At 33.8% G+C, this 26,671-nt stretch overlaps 1 protein-coding gene and 2 non-coding genes across 7 annotated transcripts in view; 1 reads left to right on the top strand and 2 right to left on the bottom strand.

Moving 5' to 3' along the window:
* Nucleotides 1–26,671, top strand: part of LOC130897169 (syntaxin-binding protein 5) — a 273,488-nt gene that overhangs the window by 160,761 nt on the left and 86,056 nt on the right. For all 5 annotated transcript variants that reach the window (XM_057805885.1, XM_057805887.1, XM_057805886.1 and 2 more), the window contains exon 2: nucleotides 3,135–3,232. In XM_057805885.1, the coding sequence (XP_057661868.1) occupies nucleotides 3,135–3,232 (98 nt within the window). The remainder of the gene's footprint in view (nucleotides 1–3,134; nucleotides 3,233–26,671) is intronic.
* On the bottom strand, nucleotides 1,738–1,810 carry Trnar-ucu (transfer RNA arginine (anticodon UCU)). The gene has a single exon. It is a non-coding gene; the product is annotated as a tRNA-Arg (tRNA).
* On the bottom strand, nucleotides 2,327–2,399 carry Trnar-ucu (transfer RNA arginine (anticodon UCU)). The gene has a single exon. It is a non-coding gene; the product is annotated as a tRNA-Arg (tRNA).

Genomic DNA, 26,671 nt, shown 5'->3' on the forward strand with positions numbered 1-26,671 from the left:
GCCATTATTTTTTATTAAAAAGATGGTAGCTCACGACCTTTGGGTTAGAAGTGCAAAGCGCTATGCGCTGCGCTACAGGAACATACAATTTTTTATGATCTCTCGCTTGACAATGAATGTATGTCAACGAAAACATATTTTGGCCATTATTTTTTATTAAAAAGATGGTAGCTAACGACCTTTGGGTTAGATGTGCAAAGCGCTATGCGCTGCGCTACAGGAACATACAATTTTTTATGATCTCTCGCTTGACAATAAATTTATGTCGACGAAAACATATTTTGGCCATTATTTTTTATTAAAAAGATGGTAGATCACGACCTTTGGGTTAGATGTGCAAAGCGCTATGCGCTGCGCTAAAGGAACGTATAGTTTTTCATGATCTCTCCCTTGACAATGAATTTATGTCAACGAAAACATATTTTGGCCATTATTTTTTATAAAAAAGATGATAGCTAACGACTTTTGGGTTAGAAGTGCAAAGAGCTATACGCTATATACGCTATATGAATTTCTTTGGGAAACTCGAGAAACGGAGTATAAACTTTTTTTATTCAAAATAGTTTTTCTGCTATTTTTATACTCTATTCATGAATTCATGAATTGCAGAACAACAGAGCTTTCCTCACACGGATCTACTTAATTTAATTCAATTAAGCCGGTATCACACGATCCATCCATGCTTTTAACGTTAGACGCTGGTATGATTGGGCGCATCGTGTGGTCGTAATGCGCATGTCATTCGACGAATGTTTTGCTCCTATTGGCATTGGAAAGTCGGTTTTTTTGACCCGTCTCAAAAGAGCACCCAAAATTGGAACAAAGCTTGTGGTACAACTACACACTCTTCTTGTCGCTTTCGAAAACGATAGTACGACGATTTTGCTGTGTAAAGTACAGGCGAATTTGTTTGTATTTTTGAATGACTCTTCCTCTTCTGGTTGCTCTACTCCAATGCCTGAAATAACTGCTAACAGTTTTTCATGGGATTCAGTCAGTAAGTTGATTGCCATAGTTTTTTAATTTATTACCACAAGTTTGATAACGAAAAAATAGTTGAATATCAACAAAAATCTAAGAGTTAAAAACTTTCCAATTTTGCAAGTAATTTTAGTTTTTATAATAGCTTTCGATTCAGCAGGTATACATGAAAGTTTTTATGTTACGTTTACAATTTTCGTAAACTAAAAACTATTTTCTCTGTAGCGAAATGCAAGCTTCAGACAAGTTTTTAGTTGAAATACACACTTCATTTCAATTTTATGCTTTCTACTCTTCTATTACGAAATTTCGGGATTACGAAAACATTTTTGCAGATATCATATATTCATTCAACGAATTTTTGACAACGCCTCGTAGTATAAAAATTCAGGAATTTACTAGGATTTAAATAAATTAAACTTGAACATTTGTATTTTTAATTTTGATAAGAATCATTAAGAGTATTCGTAGAAAATTCAATTCACTGTTAAAGGTCCAACGTCAAAACTTGCCTTAATCGCTTGATGTCGCACAAGGGTTCTTTTGACAACGCCTCGTAGTATGAGAATTCACGAATTTAATATGAATTGAATACATTTAACTTTAAAAAAATTAACTAAAAAAAGCAAAATTGTGCAAAATGAATTTCAGAATATAGCATATTAGGATTTTTGTTACTGTTAAAAATTTATTCTTAATTATTATTATAATGAAAGTAATTTAACAAAATAATGAATAAAAAAAATTCCACGTTACCATCCCTGGTGGGGATCGAACCCACGACCTTTGGATTAGAAGTCCAACGCGCTATCCGCTGCGCTACAGGGACGTTGAATCATTCAGTCGAGAATATTGATTAAGAGCCGTAACGTGGTATACGGAACTTTTTCATCATTACGTAGAAATTAATTAGGTGTTATTATATATTATATAGAACATTTTAATTATAAATTGATTTAATGCATCACGTCATTTTTTTCTAAGAATTTATTTAGATCAAACAAAATGTAGCATTAAAAACTTTTCGGCTTCCATTTCGTGTTTCCTTTATTCAAACAGAATATTAGAAAAATTGAAAATTGTAGAAAAGTTAGAACAGAAAAGAATCGAAATTCTGCTGTCTAAGTTTTTTCTTATTCAATTTTAAGGCGCATACATTATTTAATTAATACCCTAATTATTTCGAAATTAATTCCAAGAATAAATTGTACAACATTAGTGTTACTTTTTGTGAAATCAGTCATTGCATTTGACCAAATTATATAATTTATGTAATGTAATCGTAAAACAATGATTCCAATAATTTGATTGACTTGATAAAAAAAAGTTTTATTACAATTCTTAGCATCCCTGGTGGGGATCGAACCCACGACCTTTGGATTAGAAGTCCAACGCGCTATCCTCTGCGCTACAGGGACATTGAATAAATAAATTAATTTGTTACATAACTTGGAATGTAGGAATTTTAATATTTTTATAAATTTATATCAAATATTTACCTTAATGTATTTGAATGATTATTCAACATACTTTTCATGAATCATTAATTATTTACGTTCTACAGAGACGGACTAAAATTTCATGATTGACATTGACGGTAAAATTTATTTGCAATACTATCAATTGGAATAGTAACAAAAAAATTATTAAAATATATTATACAATCACTATTTTTATGTGTTTTATTCTGCTTCCCAGTTTCCTGGTTCATAAAAAAAGTTTGATTTCAGAATAAAATCTCAATCTCACTTTATGTAGGGTGAGTTTTATGTATGGAATGCCAAACGGCTTGTACGATTTTTATAAATTTTTGTGTTTCTTCTTTTTCGAATAAACGTTCCATTGTGGCTTCCAATAAACTCAATAATAATTTATTGAAATGTCAAATTTGTTATTGTAGCCGTCATAGCCACCTAAATATTTAATGTGAAAAACATACAGGGTGATCCATTTGAATATAACAAAATTCATAATTTTTCCGGAAAAAGGAAAGATCTGACAACAATGTAAATACCACCATAATACCAGTCGTATCACAAGACTTTATTTATAAAAATCGTACAAGGCGTTTTCGTGATAACTGAGGCGTTCCATACATAAAACTCACTCCGTATAATAAGAATCGTTATTGATTTTTATTTTCATTGTTTCAGACTTTTCGTCATGGCTTCCCTTTTCAACCAACCGCAATGGCGTACGATCCCGTTCAAAAACTGTTGGCTATAGGTTCAAAATGCGGCTCTCTCAGGATGTATCCTTTCCTTAAAATATTAGGACCTACATTGGTGTAATCAACGTAGGTATCTATTAGTGAAACATTCAGCGTTAATATAAAATGGTGTAGTGACGATGAAATTGATCTTTTAACAGATTCTATTTGACTCAAGAAACTTACTTACAGCTTTAGCTGTAAAGTATCAAAATGAAAAGTAGTCCGTTCTTCATCAAAAAAGGAATAACCGTAAAATTGTTGAGTGAGGATTTTTTTGATCCCAATATAAGTAGCTGGATAAATGTGCGTGTTGATGTAGTTGCAGCAAACATTAAAACATTAAAGATCACGGTAGTCAAATGTATAACGGCACAATCGGATTGGTAAAGTCATTTAAAAATATATTTGTTTGTGATGGTCTCTTCTATTAATAGTTATCAGAATGCCAGAGAAAGATTGCCTCAAAAGAAATACCAAGTTCATGATCTGGGGCTGTATACCGTCACAAGGAGATTGAGATCTTTTTTTTTCATTATTCCCTGAATATCCATTCAGGGAAGGAAAAGAGGATTTTTAATTTTATGCATTAATAAAAATAAATTTTATGACGTAGCTTGTCCTACAGCGAAATACGTAACAAGGTTGTGATAAATTAATAAACTACTCAACAATTGATGGTTTCAGTTAATCAAAAGGGGGTTTTCTTACATATTGCGAAAATTACGCTAAATAAGATCGTAGAACTGAGAGGTACTGAACTCCTACTTTATCCAACATTTGGTCTGGACCTTGCACCGTCATGTTATCATTTATTCAGATCCATGACGAGGTTCTTGCGTGGGTATACATTGGAATCTAGAGAAGATGTTGGTACCTTGAATTCTCAGCGCATTTTTAGAGCTTTGCTGCGAAGGTTACAAAACTATGGTATTTTCTATGATCCGATATTCAAAAGAGATTCCATGGAGTGATGTCGGAAAGAAGAACCAAGAAAAAAAGCAAATGTCACGCAACGCACCAAAAAAGTATTAGCGCTACAATATTTTCGGACTGCGAGGGTATCCTTCAAAGAAACAAATACAACCGTAAACGCGGCATATTACTCTGACTTACTAAGGCAGTTGCGTCAAAAATTTATGAAAAAAGGTGCGGCAAAACCAGCCGAGGTGTGCACTCTAGTCCAAACTGCTTCTCTTTCCACGGCTAAGAACTCAAGGACCGCACTATGCATGTTCAAATATTATGGCATTCTTTGAAACTAAACCAAAACTATTTATCAAAAAAAACATATAAAAAGGTTTAAGATGTAAAAAATTGAAAAAAAATTCCGGAAATTTGCTATAAATTCTAACTAATTATTGTTATATATATGATAAAACCAGTATAATTCGAATTAAGAAAAATCAAATTTTGGTTTAATTTATTTCGTTCTTAGCTCGTACTACAACTCCTAAGTAATTATACATTAGCTCCAATTACTTTATACAAACTCGCGAACCCTTGGATATGCCAGGGATAAACATACCTAACCGTTTAAGGCAATTTGCATTTAGAAGGAAATTTCTCTAACATAGTAGTGATGCTCATATTCTAATTTTGTAAAGAGGATTTTGAGTTTAATGTTTTTTGTAGATTAATTAATATGGGATTTCCTTAGAATATTCGAACAATATTCGGATTGTTTATTACTTGATAGGAATTTAATTTTCCTACCACATCAAATTTAATAAATTACTCATTAAAAACTAGATTAAACATAAAAGTGAATGGTGTCATTAAAAGTATTCGTAGAAAATTGTATTTACTGTTAAAGATCCAAAGCCAAGAGTTGCATCAGCCGCTTGATATATCTCACACTCTAAATAGTTCCAACATTAACTGAAAAACATTACTTGGACCTCATCACTAATAGATATCCAACAACAGTTGCTAGTTAAGGTCTTTCATCACGAAATGCTCGTTGATGCCGTCCAAGACTTGCTTTCCGGAAACTGTGAACCTGGATGACATGGATCACCTATCAATTAAATGTGGTTCCGCTCTATTTTCAATTGGAATTTCGAATTTCAAACATTTTATCACTTTATTTTTGTGTGTTTATCTTTCAATAATATTTCATGTTTATTTTGTAATGTTTTTCTCATATATCTAACCAGTTTTTAACCACAAAACGGGTGGGATGAATTTGTATACACATGAATTACTTAAGTAATTTATACACTAGCTATCCACTTACACTTAACACTTAACTTTGCACTAAGGCTTAACATCTAAATTATTCAAATATACCGATCAGCTCACTTGTCATTGCTGCTAGACTATTACTTTATATATCCAAAAGCACATTTTAGATCCTTCGATTACTAAAAGTCTCTGTTTTGCAGTAAATAAACAAAATGGCTCTCTTAGAAAACGCCTCTATGTATAAAAGTAGTCACAAAAACAGCCAAACTTTATTTTCGATAACATATTGGAACAGGACCGCCTTCACGGTCTATATCAATAGGCGAGCTCGTAATTATTAATATTGATAACACACAAATTTTCTATTTATTGCGAAATTTATCGAATACTCTGTATATTCAAATTAACTGAATATATAAACGGAATAAATTTTTTATGTAGTTCGGCAAATACAGAGTTAATATGAGCTTTTAAACGAAATATTTAAAATTCCGTTTAGTATGCCAAAATTAACAGAATATTGTTTTTCAGTTTTGGATACAATTCTAATGAAATAGTTAATAAACAAAACCAATTTGGTGATTGATCAAATTGCAAACGTATGTGATTTGTAGCTCTGTATTGAAAATTTGTTATACATATTTCTGATGAAATTATACCAATGACGTATAATTGACCCTATACATTTTTGATTCTTAGTTTTACTTATCAGTTTTTGAAATTAGTATGTAGAAATTTCCGTAATAATTTTTATATGATTCTTTTATAAGTAATATCGATTAATAAAGTCTTGATATTCGAAATATATGCCATAGTATTCTATACTTCCAACCCAACATTCAGCAAGCTCTTTGAGACTTTAGTAGAACCATCATTTGGGTTTGGATGCAAACAATTGTCGTAATGCATTTCCAACATCTCTTTTGAATTCAAATTCACGCTTTAATTGCCGTGGATCTGTATAAATACTACTCGTAAACTGATGATTCAAGGTCTGGATTAAATGCTGGATGTTGTAGGAGCTCAATACCACCAAGTTCTTCAATCATATTCCGCGAAATCTTCACAGTATGTGGTTTGTCATCGTCTTTTAAGAGAACTCGGTAAACTAAATGTATGAGGTTCTATTGAGAACCTCATACCGAAAATAAGAATGCGTCTGATAATTACGATCATCTTTTCGCTGGGTAAGAAGATTTTTGCATACTTCTACTCAATGCGACGTTTCGCTTGAATCGTTAGTTAATTCGTGTGACATTATTCAACAATTTTGATAAATCTTGGATAAAAATTATATGTATGGTATCTTCAGAAGTGATGGATTTAGTTCTACTGCTTCCCTTGTAACTTTAATATTCCACGCAAGTGAACGAATTGACCAGGAAAGATATTCCAACGTCAAATCTCCACTACTAAAACGTATAAACTGAGCCGTTCGCCCATTAACTGCACCTCCTTCATTTTCACGTATTTTTTGCTGCCACGGCTACTTTAAATTTGTGTTTCCAATAATACACGAATTTTTCTTACTATATACTATCAGTAAATATTTTTCTCATATGTTAAACTTCTGAGCTTCGGATCCGTTTCCACAGCTGTTTCTAGTCTTTTCTATCCTTAGACAAACCGGAGTATCTGAGAATTACAAGAGTTTAGAAGCTCACAATAACCTCACCTCTAACTTTGTATTTCCTTTTCGTGTGAAAGTGCTGCCAGGGGAAAGTGTATTACTGCTGGTTAAAGGTTTATATTTCACTTGTTGTGCATGCGGCACCATAGTGTTCTTATTTCCTCTTGTTCGTCTGGAATCAGGATTTAACTCTTATCACATTTGGTCTTAATGTTCGAACAACTTTTATTTTCACTTTCATTGCTTTCAATTCTCTTAAATGATTTTATGTGTGTCTCTATATCTTTCCATTTAATGAAACAATATACGACTGAATAGTATTTCTTTCTTTCCACTTGATTTCAATTTCCCTGCTGTAATTTATGTCTTGCGTCCCTAGGAGTAATTGAAAATTTTTTCAGATATTTAGATATCAAACTAATAAGTTCAGGGTCTCTGATCATCTTTGACATTTCGATATTTCCAGTCTTTTAAGGAATCTTGTTCAGTCTCATTATTTCCTGTGCGAAAAAACCAAAATATTCTCTATTGGTAATTAGTCTATGGGTAATTAGTCCTTGGTACTATCCTTCACACTTCTTTCCATCAATCTAGGCTTTTGAAAAGACTAAAAAACTAAATTTGGCGTAATGTTTAATAGCAGTTTACATATTTGAGCGGTCGGATTTTTGATAGAAATTTCACGCGCCCCACGACTCATTTTTTAGTCTGACAAGGTATTTATCTGTCCTATAAAAACAATTCACTACAGTAATTCTTTAAAAGAATTGAAAGACGAAGGTAAGGTGCTATGATGATTTACGAAGTACGCATCAATCACATGGCCGCCGCTCAGTTGTCGTATTTGACCGCTAGATGGCGTTAGCAGGGGCAAAAATGCAATCAGCATAACTCGTGAACCTCAAGAATGCCTCTGCAAAGTTTTTCCTTGTATTAAAGTTAGGTGTTTCCAAGAAATTTCTTCGCTGTAGATTTGTATGTTTTGCCCATGACTAAATTTACTTTGTCTAAAAACTCGTTATAATTTATTGGAAATAATATCTTAGAATCGGAATAATATCACATAACTCTCGCACATTACTGTATAATGCATCGTCCAGTCAAATGTCAAAATGAAACTGTTATTCAGGAGCACCAACCCATTACCAAAAATCGTTTAGGAATGGAGCTCATTCTTACATAAAATACAATGTTGAGGAAACATCAGAGCAAATTTTTATTTGTGACAAAGGTAACTATGATTATTGACTCCAACCAATATTTATTTTAGTAGGAAAAAACCACAAGTAAAAACTTGTTATTCAATCCAATGGTATTGACACGTACTAATCCTGATAAATAATAATGTAGAAAGTGGGCTCAATAATTTCGTCGCGAACTTCGTATATTTTGGAACTAGTATCGAAATGCCAATTTCTATGATTGCACGGTGAAATAATTATCGATTATGTTCGTGATCGAAGTCAAAGTGCAAGTTGGGTTATGTTCCCACACGCGAAACGAACATAATAAACTTCAATTTCGAAAATAATAACAGAACCAATTTTTTTATAATACATTCAAGGTTATAATGAAAAGATTACTCATTCATTGATTGGGCCGTTACATGAATATACTAAATTGTTTTTTTTTTCTATACGAGAGTGGTCAGAAACGTTTTCCGCCTAACAAAGAAACAAGACTATTTTTTTGTGTAATATATCTAGGCTATTTTTTTACCTTTTTGAAGAATTATCAATTATGACTACCCAGAAAAAACAGACGCCATCATTTTTTCTGCTAATGAAACCATCTTCAATAATCGACCCATTTTGCTTAAAATGTGTCAATAAATGGAAATATTTAATCGAATTTTGTTCTAAAAGGGGCAATCTCGGTATCCAAACGCGCAGATAGCCTATGCATTCATAATTCTTCAGTCAGTTCACGGCAAATGCTTCATTTTAATATGCAGATAGTATTTTTCATCTCACTTACCATGACTCAAAGATTTTGTGTGAAGAATCTCCGCACACTTCTCGTATATCGGCTCATGCGTATAGCCTTCAATAAACAAAGGTCCTAACCCAACTTATTCTAGTTTCTTGAAAATCTTCACTGCAAATCAGTTACACGATTGTCAATTAGTACCTGAGCATCGAATGTAGTTAAAATTTTAATAAGGATGAGCAAATATATTTATCTAATTCTTTTATTAAATGTGACACTTTAAGTCAATCCTTGACATTAGGAAGCGTCACATTTTTTATAACCTTCATATATCAGTTATGAAAAATAGTTGCCAGGACAGACGCTGACGAGAGTCTGAAACAATGTCCGGTGTATCCTTTGACCTTAAGCAGACCCATGTACCGAGCAATCTTTGCTGGTAACTTTCCAATGGTATTTATGTCCATAGGTTGTATTATATTTTGTGATTTTTTAGAGGTATAGGATGATTTCGAAAAAAACCACAAAAAATTTGAAAAAACTTCGTTGGATTCGATAGAACGATCAGTATAATTTAACGTTTGAAAATGATTTCATGCAAATTTTGAACGCGGCTCCGCTTTAGATTGACCATGCGCAAGGTCCAATTTTGGCACACTCTCTCCAACATATCGGCCGGTATTTCACGAATAAATGCTTCAATATTGGCTTCCAGTGCGTCAATCGTTCCTAGTTTATCACTGTAGAAATTACCCTTAACATGGCCCTACAAGATATAGTCCAAATGCGTTAAATCACACGATCTAGACGGCCAATTGACGGGCCCCAAATGTGAGATGAACTGTTCACCGAAGGCGACTCTCAATTTGGCCATTGTTTTACGTGCCGTGTGGCATGTGGCACCATCTTGTTGAAACCACATGTCATGGGCAAAAAAAAATCGTCAATCATCACACGGTAGTGCTCGCTATTCACAGTAACGTTCCGGCCATCGTCGCTTTTTTAAACTTATTTAGTACTAGTTCGAGACGAAGAAAAATATTTTGAATAAAGCAACATGTGGATACATGCCAATACATATTGTTATGAACTCGTCCATTAACATAAACTGTAAAGTCGGTACTATTCGATTCTGTTAATAGAATATAAAATTTGGTAGACACGCAGGTGTGCGCCGATTGTGAAGCGGCATCCTTTGTATAGTTTTTGTTTGTTATGTTCGTTTTTAAAGAGATAATTTCTTTTTGTTTGTCTACATTGTAAATCCGAATTATCTAGAAATTCGTCGTATATAATTAGACGGTAGCTTAATATCTAGAATTAGTAAATAATCCGACACATCGGAATAGTAAAAACTAACCAAATGATAAATTTAAATAAATTAGTATGTTAAGAATTAGATAAGTGTTTGGTAATAAGTGCATAAATAGCCGTCTTAAGACAATCGGGAAAAGTGCCATTTCGAAATGAAATGTTAATTAAAGTGGTAAGGTGATTTAATGTGCAATCGGGCAGACTCGAAAACATTTTTAATGTAAGTCCATCAGCTCTAGATGATGTCATCAATTGTATTGCGAAGCTCTACTAAAACTACGGGCATAAAGAAGAAACTGTGTAAGTTAGCAGTACCATCATGGATATATGAAAGCGGTTCATGAGAAGAAGTTATAGAATTTGATAAATTCTTGGCTACATTCACGAAGTAATTATTGAGGTTATCAAGTGAAGTAGAGATCATGATCGATGAAGAAGTCTTATATCTTAGATCACTCACAATGGACCATGTTTCTCTAAAAACTCTACTAGAATTGACGTAACTCCTATTGGCAGCTTTTATTATCTCATGACAAATTTTTCTGTATAGTTTCACTTAATTTTTGAAGAAGACACTATCCGATAATTTCCTTAGGTGAGATAAAGATCGCATGTTCTTTGCTGATGTACGTGAACCTTTAGTGGACTGGGTTTATTTTGCTTATTTTTAATACCCCTGAGGGAAAAACAATTGGATACCAGACTAATTAGTGTTTTTATGAATCTAGAAAATTCGAAGTCCACATCACCAGAGAGGATGTTCCAATGAGTTGTTTGAATAACGGTGCATGAAGTTTTGATAACTTTTTTCTGAAAATTTTGATCGGAGAGACCTGAATTAAAGACAGTACAGAGGGTGGATTCTGAATTATACGATAGAATATTTTCAAGAAGGAGATAGAATATTTAGTCGGTAGTGGAAATGGGGAATTATATGAAAAAAAATGATGATTTTTCTTCTTTTGTTGGGTGCGCGTTCATAACAGATTATACACAGGTCATGCGGACATTTCGAAATATGATCAGATCATACTACTGGAACTAATCTATAATATACGAGGGTGAATCAAATATAAACAAGACTTATTTTTTAAAATATTTATTTTGATTTTAAACGCACAAACAATCATAGTTTATTTTTCTACATAATCTCCTGATTTAGAAACACATTTTTCCCAGCGTATAGGTAATTTTTTAATTCCTTCCAGGTAAAAAGAGTCAGGTCGTGTTTGTAGCCAATTGCGCACATATGCTTCAACCTCATTATCGCTGTGGAATTTTTGCCCTCCCAAAGCTTCCTTGAGAGAACCAAAGACATGGAAGTCGCAGGGAGACAGGTCTGGACTGTATGGAGGGTGTTCCAGTGTCTCCCAACCCAGTTGCTCCAATTTTTGTACTGTCAGGGCTGCCGTATGGGGGCGAGCATTGTCATGGAGGAGAATCACTTTTCTCATTGGAAGGTGTCGTCTTTTGCGGCGATATGCAAGTCTGACCTCAGTCAAAATTTTGCAGTAGTACGCCGCATTAATTGTTCTGCGCTCATGCAAAAAATCAAGGTGCAGCAGGCCACACTGGTCAAAAAAAACGGTAGCCAAAACCTTGCCAGCCGATAATCGTGACTTGGCTTTCACTGGTCCGGTTTCTCCTTTCTTCCTCCACTCCATACTCGCTTGTTTCGACTCAGGGGTGTAGTGATGCACCCACGTTTCATCACAGGTGACAATGTGAGAAAGAAATGGGTCTCCTTCTTCCCGAAATCGAGCAAGAAGACGCTCACACACTTGAAAACGATTCAGTTTCTGGTCAACTGTCAGAAGACGAGGAACCCACCTGGCACACACCTTGCGATACCCTAGCTCCTCTGAGAGTATAGAGTAAGTGCTCCCATAACTTATTCCAACCTTAATTGCAATATCCGAAGTTGTTAGACGCCTATCACCTTCAACAAGTTGACGAACACTGTCGATGTTGCCCGCTGTAATGCTGGTGCGGGGTCTGCGGTCATGGCTCTCATTTTCAACACGTTCACGGCCCTCCACGAACTGTTTATGCCAAGCAAACACTCTAGCTCGCGACAGCATCTTTTCCCCGAACTGTGCAGTCAATCTTCTCAAGATTTCGGCCGGTTTTACACCTTCTGCAGCTAAAAACTTTATAACAATACGTTGCGCAATAGAGGGAGGTACCTCCTGCTCGGACATCGTAACGATGGACACTGAGCGAGTCTATGATGATGAGTCACGTGCTTCCCCCACTCCTGACAAACCAACCTAACAGCCAATAACAGCGGAACGTTCTTCCATCACTATTGCGCGAGCAGGTCCAAAAGTCTCGTTTATATTTGATTCACCCTCGTACTTCGAGGCTGAACTTTTTGGGGTTATCGGGACTATCAGATTTATAATCAGATCACTGAAAAATATACCAAGTTTCAGCTCAATCTATGATTAACGGTTTTTTCGGAGAAATATCCTGATTTGATTGCGTAATTTTTATCATCTAAAATGTTTGCCAGTTATCTATCAAAGGTCGTTTCTCAATTTCCCTTTATTATAATAATACTCCTACCAGTGTGAAATTAAATATCGATCTTAGACACGGATAGATTAAATTGCGTGTGGTGTAATTTCCTGTAGATATAAATTCGGAAATCTTGTGCGTTTCTAAATGTAAAAGCATACACTCCTAAATGAAAATCGGCTTTGAGCTCAGTACCCATAAATATAAAATAGACTCGGACTATGAATAGAATCCGAGATTTTCTCTTATTTTGGATAATATAGAAGTATATTCACGAGCACAAAAGACCCTTGAAATGAATGGAATAACCTCGCAGAAATAAACAAAAAATTTAAAAATAGAGAAAAATGAAATAAGAAGATGAAACACCGACATAAAAACTAAACACTATCGATCCCTAATCCAATCATTGAATTTCAAAATAATAAACTCGAACAAATGTCTCTTCGATTTGTCAAGCAAAGCTCGAAAGTTAAAAGTATCCGCTGATATTTTTTTTATTCTCTAATTCTGTGAATTATTTTCTCTGAGTTAGTCCTGTGAGACGCAAGACCGTGCTTTGATTCATTCTTTGTGGACCAGGATATCTTTTTGTGATGTTCCTATACGAATTTTATTCGTTCTTGCAAACTCAGTGTTGTGAGTTTTAAAATGGGTAAAACCAAGAAACTATCGATTGAAATTCGAGTATCAATCGTAAGTCTTCATAGTCTAGGCAAAAATAACCGTACCATTACAACCATACCAATACAAAATATAACAGGTCGTGGGAAGCTATCTTAATCCTTCCAGTACAGGAGATGGATCTATCCGCCATATCATTACCGGGGTCTTTACTGAAATCACTCCTTGAAGCAACCGAATTAGCTGTAGTATGAACCAATAAGATTTGTTTGAATATTTTCATTCTCTAGATCTTTGTTTCCTCGTAGATCACTATAAGCAACTTCCTAATGACCATACATGCTGATACAAACAGTAACATAAAAACAGTGTCGAAACTAGCGCCTTCATTTTTGCACCTTAAAACATTTTTTTAACACTCAGCACATTATTTTTTTCAGGTCTTCGATTATGGCCCGTCCTTTAGCTAGACCTTGGACCCTAGTCCGATACTGAATATTTCTAGAGTTCACTGGCAAGATTCATAGGGGAATAAATTAGCAATCTATTGTAAAATCCTAGTATCCATCTTCCGAAAATAGGTATAACTACGAAAAGGTCCCCGATTAATCGACTCAGTAGAATAAATGGAACTAAATCTCTGTCATCAATCATGGAAAATGGCGTTGTTTGCTAATTAACATAGTTGATGAATAAGCCGGATACCTTTTGGAAATATTAAATCAAAATAGTTAATACCCTGGGTGCGTTTGTAATATTTAATCTAATCTATTTGCTTATTCTGAATTCGATTAATTATTTCTCAGTCCCGTCAATTGAAATGATAGTAATTAGTGCACAAATAGAGTGGTAACTCTTTCCAAATCAACTAACACATTTACACAATGTTAGCACTTTAATAGAATAATTTGGTGACCTAATTAGAGTAATTCCTGTTTACATTTATTAGTACAAAGTGTTGTAAAAGTTCTTATATGAAGTCCTTCGTAATTTTTTAATAAATGAATCATTCTTATCGATAAGCTCCAGAATCCCTGATTGATTTTCCGTTTGAGGCGACTGATAGTGGCGTTGTTAATTGAAAAATGGTATTCACTCACTGTAGAGAAGAACTTATAGAATTACAACTCTGGTGTTAGATAGCAAAACATGATGATGAAAGGGAGACAACGAGTTAAAAACGTATATAAAGTAAATTAAATACAAGAGTATTGGAGAAAATGTATTGAAACGGGGCCATAGATGGGCAAGAACTGCATAAAAAAATATGGAGAAAATATCGGTTATCAAATAGTAGGAGAAAAGCTGTTGCCCCGGGTAGCCCCCACAAGTCTCAGCCTGTCTCTTCAAAGAGGTGAGGGAGAATATGAAAAGTCCGGTTCTGCTTATATGATTTTATTAAACTTGATGTTGTTCGAAAGAGCTTTTATCTAGCAATACAAAATATATAAATTATAAGCAATTTAATTACCAATATTAATGCTAGGTGACGTTGTAATTATTAGTTATTATTAGTTATTATTATTAGTTATTTCTTTTGAGAAATTTGAGTAGAACTTTAAAAGTTTGAGTAGATATTTTGAAAGTAATCTAAATTAACATCAAAATAGCAAGAACCACATGCCAATATCTTTTTTTTGTATTGATACATCTTAAGAAATAGGTATACGTCGAGAACTTTTCTTCAAACGTCTATTGGACTGGTTTGCCAAACCGAATAAAAATTTATTTTGGATGGAAAGTCCTTGTATAGAAAAACAAATCTAATAATTAACAACTAACGGGTGGATAGAACAGCAGTTTCAATTTCTACCATTGAAATACTTCGTATTGCGTGTCGTAATCTTTGAATCATATAATCTCTGGTCGTGGGTCTATTGATGTGAATCAGATCTCTTACTCAGTTCCAAAAATATAAATCTAAGTGAACAATGTCTGGAGATGTGGGTGGCCAAAGATATAATCTTCCACTTAAACTGTTGTTTGACAAATGTGTAGGTTTTTACTTATATTTCGCGCATTAATTTATGTTCAAATAATGACAAAAATTTAACACAACTCACTTCATCAGCCTACTAGACGTTTGAATGGAAATATCTTGTAAAAAAAAGATGTGGACATTAAACTTTTGTACTACTGATTGAATTTTTCAATAGGAAAAACACGTCGCTAATTAAACTACTTAGAATCTGTATGTTTTGTATCGATAGACAAAAGCTTTTTCTGAAAATCGACTGGGCTGAATCGGACTCACAGGCATTTTTCCATTTAATTTGATGTTTTTCATTACGCTCTAGTGATAGATATTTAAATTATGAAAATAATTTCCGCATGATTCTAGGGGCCACTTTTGTTATGATTTTTTTCCCTAAAACTGTAATATAATCCGTTCCTGAAATATGGACGACGCGACGGCCGTTTATAATTGCCCACCCGGTACAGAACGACCGCAAGAATCATTGCATGAATTACAGAGATCTGGCATTGCTGGATTTCACCCACGAAATATTAGCCAGAATAAGAAGTAAAAAACTGGAAATACAGATTTTATGAGGCCTCAGAAGTTTTAGGGGTCCCAATAAAACTTTTAAAAATCTTGAAACTGATTCTGGATAGAACTAAGATAAAAGATTTTTTGGAAAGAAGGTTATTGTGAAGTTTTCATAGAAAAGAGGACTAAGGCAAAAGAACCCTCAATTCGACTTTTTAACCTCACATTGGAAGTAATCATGAGGAAAGTTAAAAAATATAGTTTAATCTACCACGGTAACAAATTTGATACTACTACCCAGATCTCGAGGCGGCTTAGAGTATATAGAAAATTAGAAGGGAAATCCAGAAGATTCTTAATCAGTGTAAATGACGAAAAAACCGAATATATGGAAATGCAACGGCAAAGAAGGAATCAGGACGGGAAACGAGGAATATAATTTTGAAAAAGTCTAAGAATAACGATAAGGATGATGAGATGAAAAGAAAATTCAAAGCATCAGGTACACGATTGTACCAAATGACCACTATACTGTATGGGGGTGAGTTTTGGGTACTAACTCAGAAGAATGCTGAAAAAGTAGAAATGTGGGAGACAAAAGTGCTTCGAAAATATTGGGGTGATGGAAAATGTACAGCGATATAAAAAAAGAAATATTGCAAAGTTGAAAAAATTATATCAGTGCAAACAGAATTGCAAAAAGAAAGGAAATCAGAAGGAGCAGAGGCAGGCCGAAAAAGAAACTGATAGGAGAGGTAACATCGGATGTGAGAAGATTGGCAAAAGTGAAGGGAGAGAAAGAACAGGGGACAAAAAATTAAGGGTATAATGAAAAGATTGGAGGAAGGAGAACAAAATTTAAATATAACTAAATTTGGAAAATTTTATCTAGAAAACTAAATTACTAAATCACTTGAATACATGATTTCAAGCAGGTATGATATCTAGGGCGTCTGGATATGGAAAATCGAAGATCTATTCAAACTAAATTTTCAGTACTTGTTCTCTGGGAAGTGAAACTTTGAAAACCAAAAAATTGAACTTTTGCGATAGAAAAAATAGGTGTTATGGGTAACTAAGTTGGAATTTCTGGAATCGTTGATGATATTCATACTGAATATATCGTTTATACTACCACAAAACCAACACTCACAATTAGACTATCGAAAAGTGAACTGTTTACCTTCAGTCTCTGAAGACAATAACTTAGTTATCGAAACGCGCATCAAGTGTCATTTTTAGCGTTAGTGTAGTGGTAGTGTGAATAGTGTGTTCTGTATGGGTGTTATGGACTAAACGAATGTACTATCATGCCTATTTGATGATAAAAATAATTTTTATTTGAAATTGGTACTTTCCTGTTTATTTTCAAGTCAGAAAGTCTCATTTTGTCGGACCGAGTCAGAAAATTATTGTGACTCATTTTTATTTATCTTCCGACCTATCTTTAATGAAATAGTAGTTTACGTAAAAAGTCCCGAAAGTGGTATTTTACTGGACGAGTGGGCAAGCTGCAGGCGAGTCCTGCAAGCCTGCAGCTCGCCCTGCTGTTTTACTGGACTCGCAGGCTTGCAATCGTCCAATAAAAAACCACTTTCGGGACTTGTTACGTAAACTACTATTTTTAGTAAAATAATTTCCATTAAACTATCCTCGTACATTATATAATGGAATCAAATATTTCATTTTAATTGAATTATATAGTTCATTATTTTTCTTTGTTACAGCAAACAGACAAAAAGAAAATTAAATTAATGTATAATTAAAATGGAAATTGTATTTTTTTTCGTAGGAAATGTTAAAAAAAGGAGGTTTTTTTTCATATTTTCATTTCCAGTGAAATTAGATAGCCATAACGAGGTGGCATTTGTTATATTTTTCTGTAGTATTTTCACGTGTTTTTCGTGCAGATGTCGTTTATTATCACGTTTTTCCGACGTATGTATTATGTCAGTTCTGTTACTGACTGATATATTATATTGTGCTGTAAGAGATCTAATTCCAAAAAAAAAATGATTTATTCGATATTTTGTATAGTATTACGTATTTATACATTGTCAACAAAACGAAAAGGTACAGAAAACAACATTTTGATGTCGATAAAGAGGAAAGTTATAATTTCGATAAAAAGGAAAACAAAGGTATAATTTGATGGAAACTTTAATCATAAGCGTTTTTGAGGAAAATAAATAATTCTCTTTATACAAAATTGGTCTTTCGTGTTCGAAGTTCCTTCTGGTAGAAATTAATTATTTAATAAATTGAAAACGCACAAGAATTTGCTTATGATTTTTCTATATGCAAAAGGAATTTTGAAGCAAAGTTTGAGTTTATACTTCGCAGCCATTCGAACTTAACCGACCCCCAGTTAATTTCGTTCTTCAGATTGTCTTCAAAGAAACGGCATTTATAAGTATAAACTAACCTAACCTTAACCACAAAAAACTACACTGTCTTACAAGTAGTGCATTCTCAGTACAATACAACTGCCAATTCAGCACTAGTAGTACCGTTTATGTCATTATTGACATAACCCTTATTCCGAGCCATCTAAATTACCTCCAAGCCTGTTATATGATTTGTACCATTGAAATTACTTCCGCTGATAGCAAAAATACCTTGTATTCTAGATAACTTCTCTATCGCCATTAGATGAAACCCTCTACGAATCCCTTCACGTTGATCGTCTGTGTTGCAGGTTTTCTGCGGTTTCCGAAAACCGGTTCATCAGCTAAATGGCCATTGATAGGAAACCCGTCACCCACATACCGTTTTTTTTTCATCCTGACCTTTCTTTCTTTTTCACTCCTCTCCATTCATTTATTTTTTATGTTTTCTTTGTCGATCTATCGTAGTACATATCATTCTATAATCAAACCTGGTTTTTAAAGGAACATTCACTATGTCAGGGCCAAAAATGCATCACTGCAACCACAATAAACCTAACAAACATCTCTCTCACAGAGCTATGGTTAGAAATTGCTAACAAAACAAAGTAATCGATTTTAACTAAGGAAATAGAAAGATTCAGAAAGTAACCCCGCAATGGCACTGCTCTACAACTCAAAGAACGCAAAGTTAAACGGGTCTCTAAGTTCAAATACCTTAAGAATATTGTCACAGAGGATCTTAACATGGACTTCGGGATAAAGTGCCGAACAGAGATTGCTCGGGCAACTTTCAATGACATGAGATCCTGTCTTTGCAAAGATAAAATCAAAACTTAAAATGAAGACATCGCATAGTTGAATGTTATGTATGTAATGCTGTACGGAGTAGAGCTAGAGTTGGACGATGAACCAACTGAAGGTATTCCAAATGTTGTTTCACCGAAGAATGCTTCGTATTTCATGGACACAAAGAGAATTTACCACGAAAGGTGATAAATATCGTCTAATATAGCTAACACCCAAGGGCAAGATCAAGGGGTGTAGTGAAGTTAGCTCAGAAATACTTGAAACCGGACTGGCATAAGAAGGGCTGGCAAACTTTTTCGCTTGGTAGAGAACCTTTCACCTTTTGCCATGGTAATCTTCAACGCCATTGAACAAGACCGAACAAGGAAGAAGGAAGAAGAAGATAGTGAAAAACTGCAATTAAATTTTCAAATAATTTGAATAAAGATTTTCCTATACTAATTTATCAAATTTGCTGAGATCCTTGCCCCTGGTACTTGCTGCACAGAAAATCTATATTAGGTTCCAATTTGGTTAGCTCCAGTCTCAAATCGTTTTTTTATATATCCAGACGATTTCTTTTTTTATCAGTGAATCATTTATAGCACTAAAAGCACATTCAGCTAAATATAAAGATGCAAATGGTACCAATAGGTTTCTCATGCATTTGGGTATTTGATTTCTGTTTCCTCACAAAGCAATGCCATCGCCTATTTTTTATTAAATATAGTTTCAACTGGCTCATCATTTTGCTCGTATACACCGCGACCCAAAGGATCTGTTGTGTCTTCCTTGCTGCGATATTGAAGAACCCGTGTTTACCGCTGATCCATCAATCCCACTTATTTCAAAAAGTCTAGAATGTGGGATGTCCAGAGATCTTCGTCTTCTATTCCAAGCGCTACTGAGTGTAGTGCTCTGGAGTTTCTTAGTTTATGTATATTAGAGAATACATTGCCAAATAAGCAACTTTATCTTCTAAATCTGTTACTTGATCAAAAGTTCCCATTTCCTGTTTTTGATGCATCAAAACGTACACATCTGGAAATTTGCTGGCTGCCTAAAGTGATACATCTACAAACTTTTTCCATTTCCTTCCTCGTCTCGAGAGTCCTTTGCAATGAAAGAATATAGCTCCTGAAATAAAATTTTCTGCTGATTTCATTGTTCCAATTTTAAAAACAAACTTTCACGACAAGGCCACTGTACAAGGCTCTAAGTGAGGATACTGTAGGTGATAGAAATAAAATAAAGGCGCTTAATTTAAGCAAAAAATTAGGGAAATGCATGTATCTTGCAAGATACACTGCCAAACTAAGGATTAGAGAATTTAGGAGAGTGATCGTGGATTGATATGTTTTAAATTAAGTAAGTGGGTGATTCCGTTCTAACTGTGATATTCAATGTCCTGTATTGTTTTTTTGTACTAGTCATTAATTAATAATCAATTAATAAAAATTTTGTGTTAATTGAATAATTCTTAAGATATTTAAACATTATTTTTATACAATATAACTTGCCACTTAAAGAAAACTTATACTACATCACTTGAATGTCAGTACCGTGTCATGTCCATTCCTAGAATTTACCGATAAATTATTAATTTTTTTTGTCGTAACAAATGATTTAAACTAATTACCTTATAAATTCTAATGTTTATGATCAAACTGAGGAAAATTGATGCACTTGTTGTTTAATATCTTAAGTTACCATGTCAGTACCGTGTCATGTCCATTCCTAGAATTTACCGATAAATTATTAATTTTTTTTGTCGTAACAAATGATTTAAACTAATTACCTTATAAATTCTAATGTTTATGATCAAACTGAGGAAAATTGATGCACTTGTTGTTTAATATCTTAAGTTACCATGTCAGTACCGTGGATAAATGTGTCAGTACCGTGGAACTCAAAATCCGACATTTGTGTCTTGCTCGTGATACTTTGAAGTTGTAGTAAATTCCTCTTAGAGTTTTATTTTTACAGTAAAATAGATGAATAATATGCATAAAAAAGTTAGAAAAGTTAAATTTTAAAATCTTGAAATTTTGAATACAAAAAATCACAGTTAGAACGGAATCACCCATATATCGACCACATGAATCTGTAGTTTCATCTACACAAAACCATATATAATTATTTCCAATTTTCTGTTTCATTTTTTCGATTACGTTGTTGTAAACCAAGTCAATTTAGTTTTTACGTGAAGTACATTCGGCAGGAATATGTCTGCTCGTGTATTTTTGTAGAAATGAACTAAAATTACTGTTATATAGTTTTGGTAATGGAATATTGCAAGATATCATCATTTTACATAAATCAAAGTTGAATTCTTTCTGCTCAAATTTCTCTTTCCCAAACTCTCCGCAATCGGCTTACGGAATTCCACGAACAATTGACATGTACTGGGTAGCGCTAGTACGATGTTGTGACGATGTGGCTTAGGTAATATGAAATAAATCAATCAGAAATTGGCAAATATATTAAAAACTGTTACATACCGAAAAGTAAATGTACAAAATTAGCACCAAATATGGAACAGAACATTCGATCTTCTGAGAATGTTGAACGCGTGATAGTTCCGACAAATCAGTCCGAAGAATCGTGAGGTGAGATTTACACCGTCACCATTACAAAATAGTGGTGTGCCTTATGATAATCGGGAATCATAAACCCATATTTTTAGAAAATGGAAGAGGGCAGTCTGTTTCTGTGAACACAGGGCGGTATTCGTCAACATGTAGTGAATGATTAACTAACAAGACGGAATCACACTAGTGTGAGCGTGAATATAGTTGATGAGATTCTCCCGAATCGTGTGTTATCCAAAAACGGAGCGATTCATAAGCCTCACCCGATCTCACACCATGTGATTTTTTCTTGTGGGGATTTATAGAAAGTGGAGAACAACCTTGTGCGGTTGAAGTACTCAAGGAAAGAATCCGATTGGTGATCCTGATAATTCCTTAGAGCTTCATGACCTAATGGACAATCGCCTACAAGAATACATGAATCGGGCAGGACGCCATCTTACCGATATTATTTTTAAACGTTGATTATGAACAGCTTTTTTTCGTCTAGGCTTTTTAATGCAAAATAAGGTTATATAATTTTAGAAAATGCATCTATTCATTTATTTCAAAAATGCAGAATTGATTACTGCACCCTGTAAATGTGTTACTGTTTGTTAGTGAAAACCACTACATTCAAAGTCCCCTGGGATGTCCAGAGATCTTCGTCTTCTATTCCAAGCGCTACTGAGTGTAGTGCTCTGGAGTTTCTTAGTTTATGTATATTAGAGAATACATTGCCAAATAAGCAACTTTATCTTCTAAATCTGTTACTTGATCAAAAGTTCCCATTTCCTGTTTTTGATGCATCAAAACGTACACATCTGGAAATTTGCTGGCTGCCTAAAGTGATACATCTACAAACTTTTTCCATTTCCTTCCTCGTCTCGAGAGTCCTTTGCAATGAAAGAATATAGCTCCTGAAATAAAATTTTCTGCTGATTTCATTGTTCCAATTTTAAAAACAAACTTTCACGACAAGGCCACTGTACAAGGCTCTAAGTGAGGATACTGTAGGTGATAGAAATAAAATAAAGGCGCTTAATTTAAGCAAAAAATTAGGGAAATGCATGTATCTTGCAAGATACACTGCCAAACTAAGGATTAGAGAATTTAGGAGAGTGATCGTGGATTGATATGTTTTAAATTAAGTAAGTGGGTGATTCCGTTCTAACTGTGATATTCAATGTCCTGTATTGTTTTTTTGTACTAGTCATTAATTAATAATCAATTAATAAAAATTTTGTGTTAATTGAATAATTCTTAAGATATTTAAACATTATTTTTATACAATATAACTTGCCACTTAAAGAAAACTTATACTACATCACTTGAATGTCAGTACCGTGTCATGTCCATTCCTAGAATTTACCGATAAATTATTAATTTTTTTTGTCGTAACAAATGATTTAAACTAATTACCTTATAAATTCTAATGTTTATGATCAAACTGAGGAAAATTGATGCACTTGTTGTTTAATATCTTAAGTTACCATGTCAGTACCGTGTCATGTCCATTCCTAGAATTTACCGATAAATTATTAATTTTTTTTGTCGTAACAAATGATTTAAACTAATTACCTTATAAATTCTAATGTTTATGATCAAACTGAGGAAAATTGATGCACTTGTTGTTTAATATCTTAAGTTACCATGTCAGTACCGTGGATAAATGTGTCAGTACCGTGGAACTCAAAATCCGACATTTGTGTCTTGCTCGTGATACTTTGAAGTTGTAGTAAATTCCTCTTAGAGTTTTATTTTTACAGTAAAATAGATGAATAATATGCATAAAAAAGTTAGAAAAGTTAAATTTTAAAATCTTGAAATTTTGAATACAAAAAATCACAGTTAGAACGGAATCACCCATATATCGACCACATGAATCTGTAGTTTCATCTACACAAAACCATATATAATTATTTCCAATTTTCTGTTTCATTTTTTCGATTACGTTGTTGTAAACCAAGTCAATTTAGTTTTTACGTGAAGTACATTCGGCAGGAATATGTCTGCTCGTGTATTTTTGTAGAAATGAACTAAAATTACTGTTATATAGTTTTGGTAATGGAATATTGCAAGATATCATCATTTTACATAAATCAAAGTTGAATTCTTTCTGCTCAAATTTCTCTTTCCCAAACTCTCCGCAATCGGCTTACGGAATTCCACGAACAATTGACATGTACTGGGTAGCGCTAGTACGATGTTGTGACGATGTGGCTTAGGTAATATGAAATAAATCAATCAGAAATTGGCAAATATATTAAAAACTGTTACATACCGAAAAGTAAATGTACAAAATTAGCACCAAATATGGAACAGAACATTCGATCTTCTGAGAATGTTGAACGCGTGATAGTTCCGACAAATCAGTCCGAAGAATCGTGAGGTGAGATTTACACCGTCACCATTACAAAATAGTGGTGTGCCTTATGATAATCGGGAATCATAAACCCATATTTTTAGAAAATGGAAGAGGGCAGTCTGTTTCTGTGAACACAGGGCGGTATTCGTCAACATGTAGTGAATGATTAACTAACAAGACGGAATCACACTAGTGTGAGCGTGAATATAGTTGATGAGATTCTCCCGAATCGTGTGTTATCCAAAAACGGAGCGATTCATAAGCCTCACCCGATCTCACACCATGTGATTTTTTCTTGTGGGGATTTATAGAAAGTGGAGAACAACCTTGTGCGGTTGAAGTACTCAAGGAAAGAATCCGATTGGTGATCCTGATAATTCCTTAGAGCTTCATGACCTAATGGACAATCGCCTACAAGAATACATGAATCGGGCAGGACGCCATCTTACCGATATTATTTTTAAACGTTGATTATGAACAGCTTTTTTTCGTCTAGGCTTTTTAATGCAAAATAAGGTTATATAATTTTAGAAAATGCATCTATTCATTTATTTCAAAAATGCAGAATTGATTACTGCACCCTGTAAATGTGTTACTGTTTGTTAGTGAAAACCACTACATTCAAAGTCCCCTGGGATGTCCAGAGATCTTCGTCTTCTATTCCAAGCGCTACTGAGTGTAGTGCTCTGGAGTTTCTTAGTTTATGTATATTAGAGAATACATTGCCAAATAAGCAACTTTATCTTCTAAATCTGTTACTTGATCAAAAGTTCCCATTTCCTGTTTTTGATGCATCAAAACGTACACATCTGGAAATTTGCTGGCTGCCTAAAGTGATACATCTACAAACTTTTTCCATTTCCTTCCTCGTCTCGAGAGTCCTTTGCAATGAAAGAATATAGCTCCTGAAATAAAATTTTCTGCTGATTTCATTGTTCCAATTTTAAAAACAAACTTTCACGACAAGGCCACTGTACAAGGCTCTAAGTGAGGATACTGTAGGTGATAGAAATAAAATAAAGGCGCTTAATTTAAGCAAAAAATTAGGGAAATGCATGTATCTTGCAAGATACACTGCCAAACTAAGGATTAGAGAATTTAGGAGAGTGATCGTGGATTGATATGTTTTAAATTAAGTAAGTGGGTGATTCCGTTCTAACTGTGATATTCAATGTCCTGTATTGTTTTTTTGTACTAGTCATTAATTAATAATCAATTAATAAAAATTTTGTGTTAATTGAATAATTCTTAAGATATTTAAACATTATTTTTATACAATATAACTTGCCACTTAAAGAAAACTTATACTACATCACTTGAATGTCAGTTAGAACGGAATCACCCAAGTAATATTCCTTAAGGGGTAAAGTTGATGGTTTTCTAACTTCCTCCGACTAGAAGTCGACATATAACTTGGATATATGGATAATGCATTGGCTGCAAACGCCGGCGACATCGAGTAGCTGTTGCGCTGCTTTGGTAGGCTTTACTTTCAAGCGATAATGTGTTATAAGTACTTTTAATACTTTGAGTTGTGTTCAAAAAATCGGACATGTTTTGAAAACCTTAATATTCACAGTATTTTATCATAAGGGGAACGTTTGTTAATATTTTAATATCGCTACCTCAATATAATAAATAAAATCTGTCACTATACCTACCCTGCAAAGAAAGATAAAATTTTTCCCTTCACTTTAACGAAACGGACTAAAAGGTTTTTAATAAAATTTTCGCTCGCTAGAATAAAATCCGTAGAACAGTCAAAAGCAAACCCGTTTGAAAATAAATATTTATTTTAGATGGTTAACCATTTTCATATATGTTCACAGAGAAAATTACGGCATCTCTTTCTACTGGTACGAGCGACATCTAGATTTCTTCATGTAGATTTATTTACAGGGGGTTTCTACACCTCAATTTAAACATGTGTTTTGAAACTATTAGATAAGATATATAAAAGTTGTTGAATAGAACCAGACGAATTAACTGAGATTCAAGCGAAACTAAAAGTGTATAAATAACTCCTTGTCCTTTTAAAAGATGGTCGTTTCATTAGGCGCATTGTTACTTTTTATAGATTCATCTAAGCAATATAAACAATTACCAGAACCCGTTACAAAGTCGATTCAAAGATACACCATCTCGACTCACGGTGTTTCAATGGTTTTCCGAACTCAATCGTGGTCGCACTTCGCTACACGATGAATTTCGTGAAGATTTGTTCAAAATCGGCTGTTGTGCCAGAAAACATCGATGCTCTTCATAAACTGATATTGCAAGATTGTCATATGACATAACCATCGTTCGTAAGAGCAACGTAGAACGTTTTCTATTCTCTAAGACAATGGAAGCTCTCACACATCCGTTTCTGACCAGTCAAAACATCGATTGATTAGTCATCCTCCTCACAGTCTTTGTTTGGCACGATTTCTTTTTATTCCGGCAGATTAAAACTAAATTACGAAATCAACGTTTTTATAGATTTTAAAGATGTGAAAATAAATAAAGAGCTAGCCTCAAATGTGTCAGATATAGTTTTATGAAAGGTGAAGTAGTGGATGATTATTTTAACACACATCCGATTCTTCAACGTGTTTAATAAATAGATAACAAGAAGAAAACAGCTCTTACATTCGACTGAAAAGAAATTAAAAACTCGAGATTCTGTTGTG

This window comes from Diorhabda carinulata, chromosome 8, assembly GCF_026250575.1.
Source record: "Diorhabda carinulata isolate Delta chromosome 8, icDioCari1.1, whole genome shotgun sequence".
NCBI lineage: Eukaryota > Metazoa > Arthropoda > Insecta > Coleoptera > Chrysomelidae > Diorhabda > Diorhabda carinulata.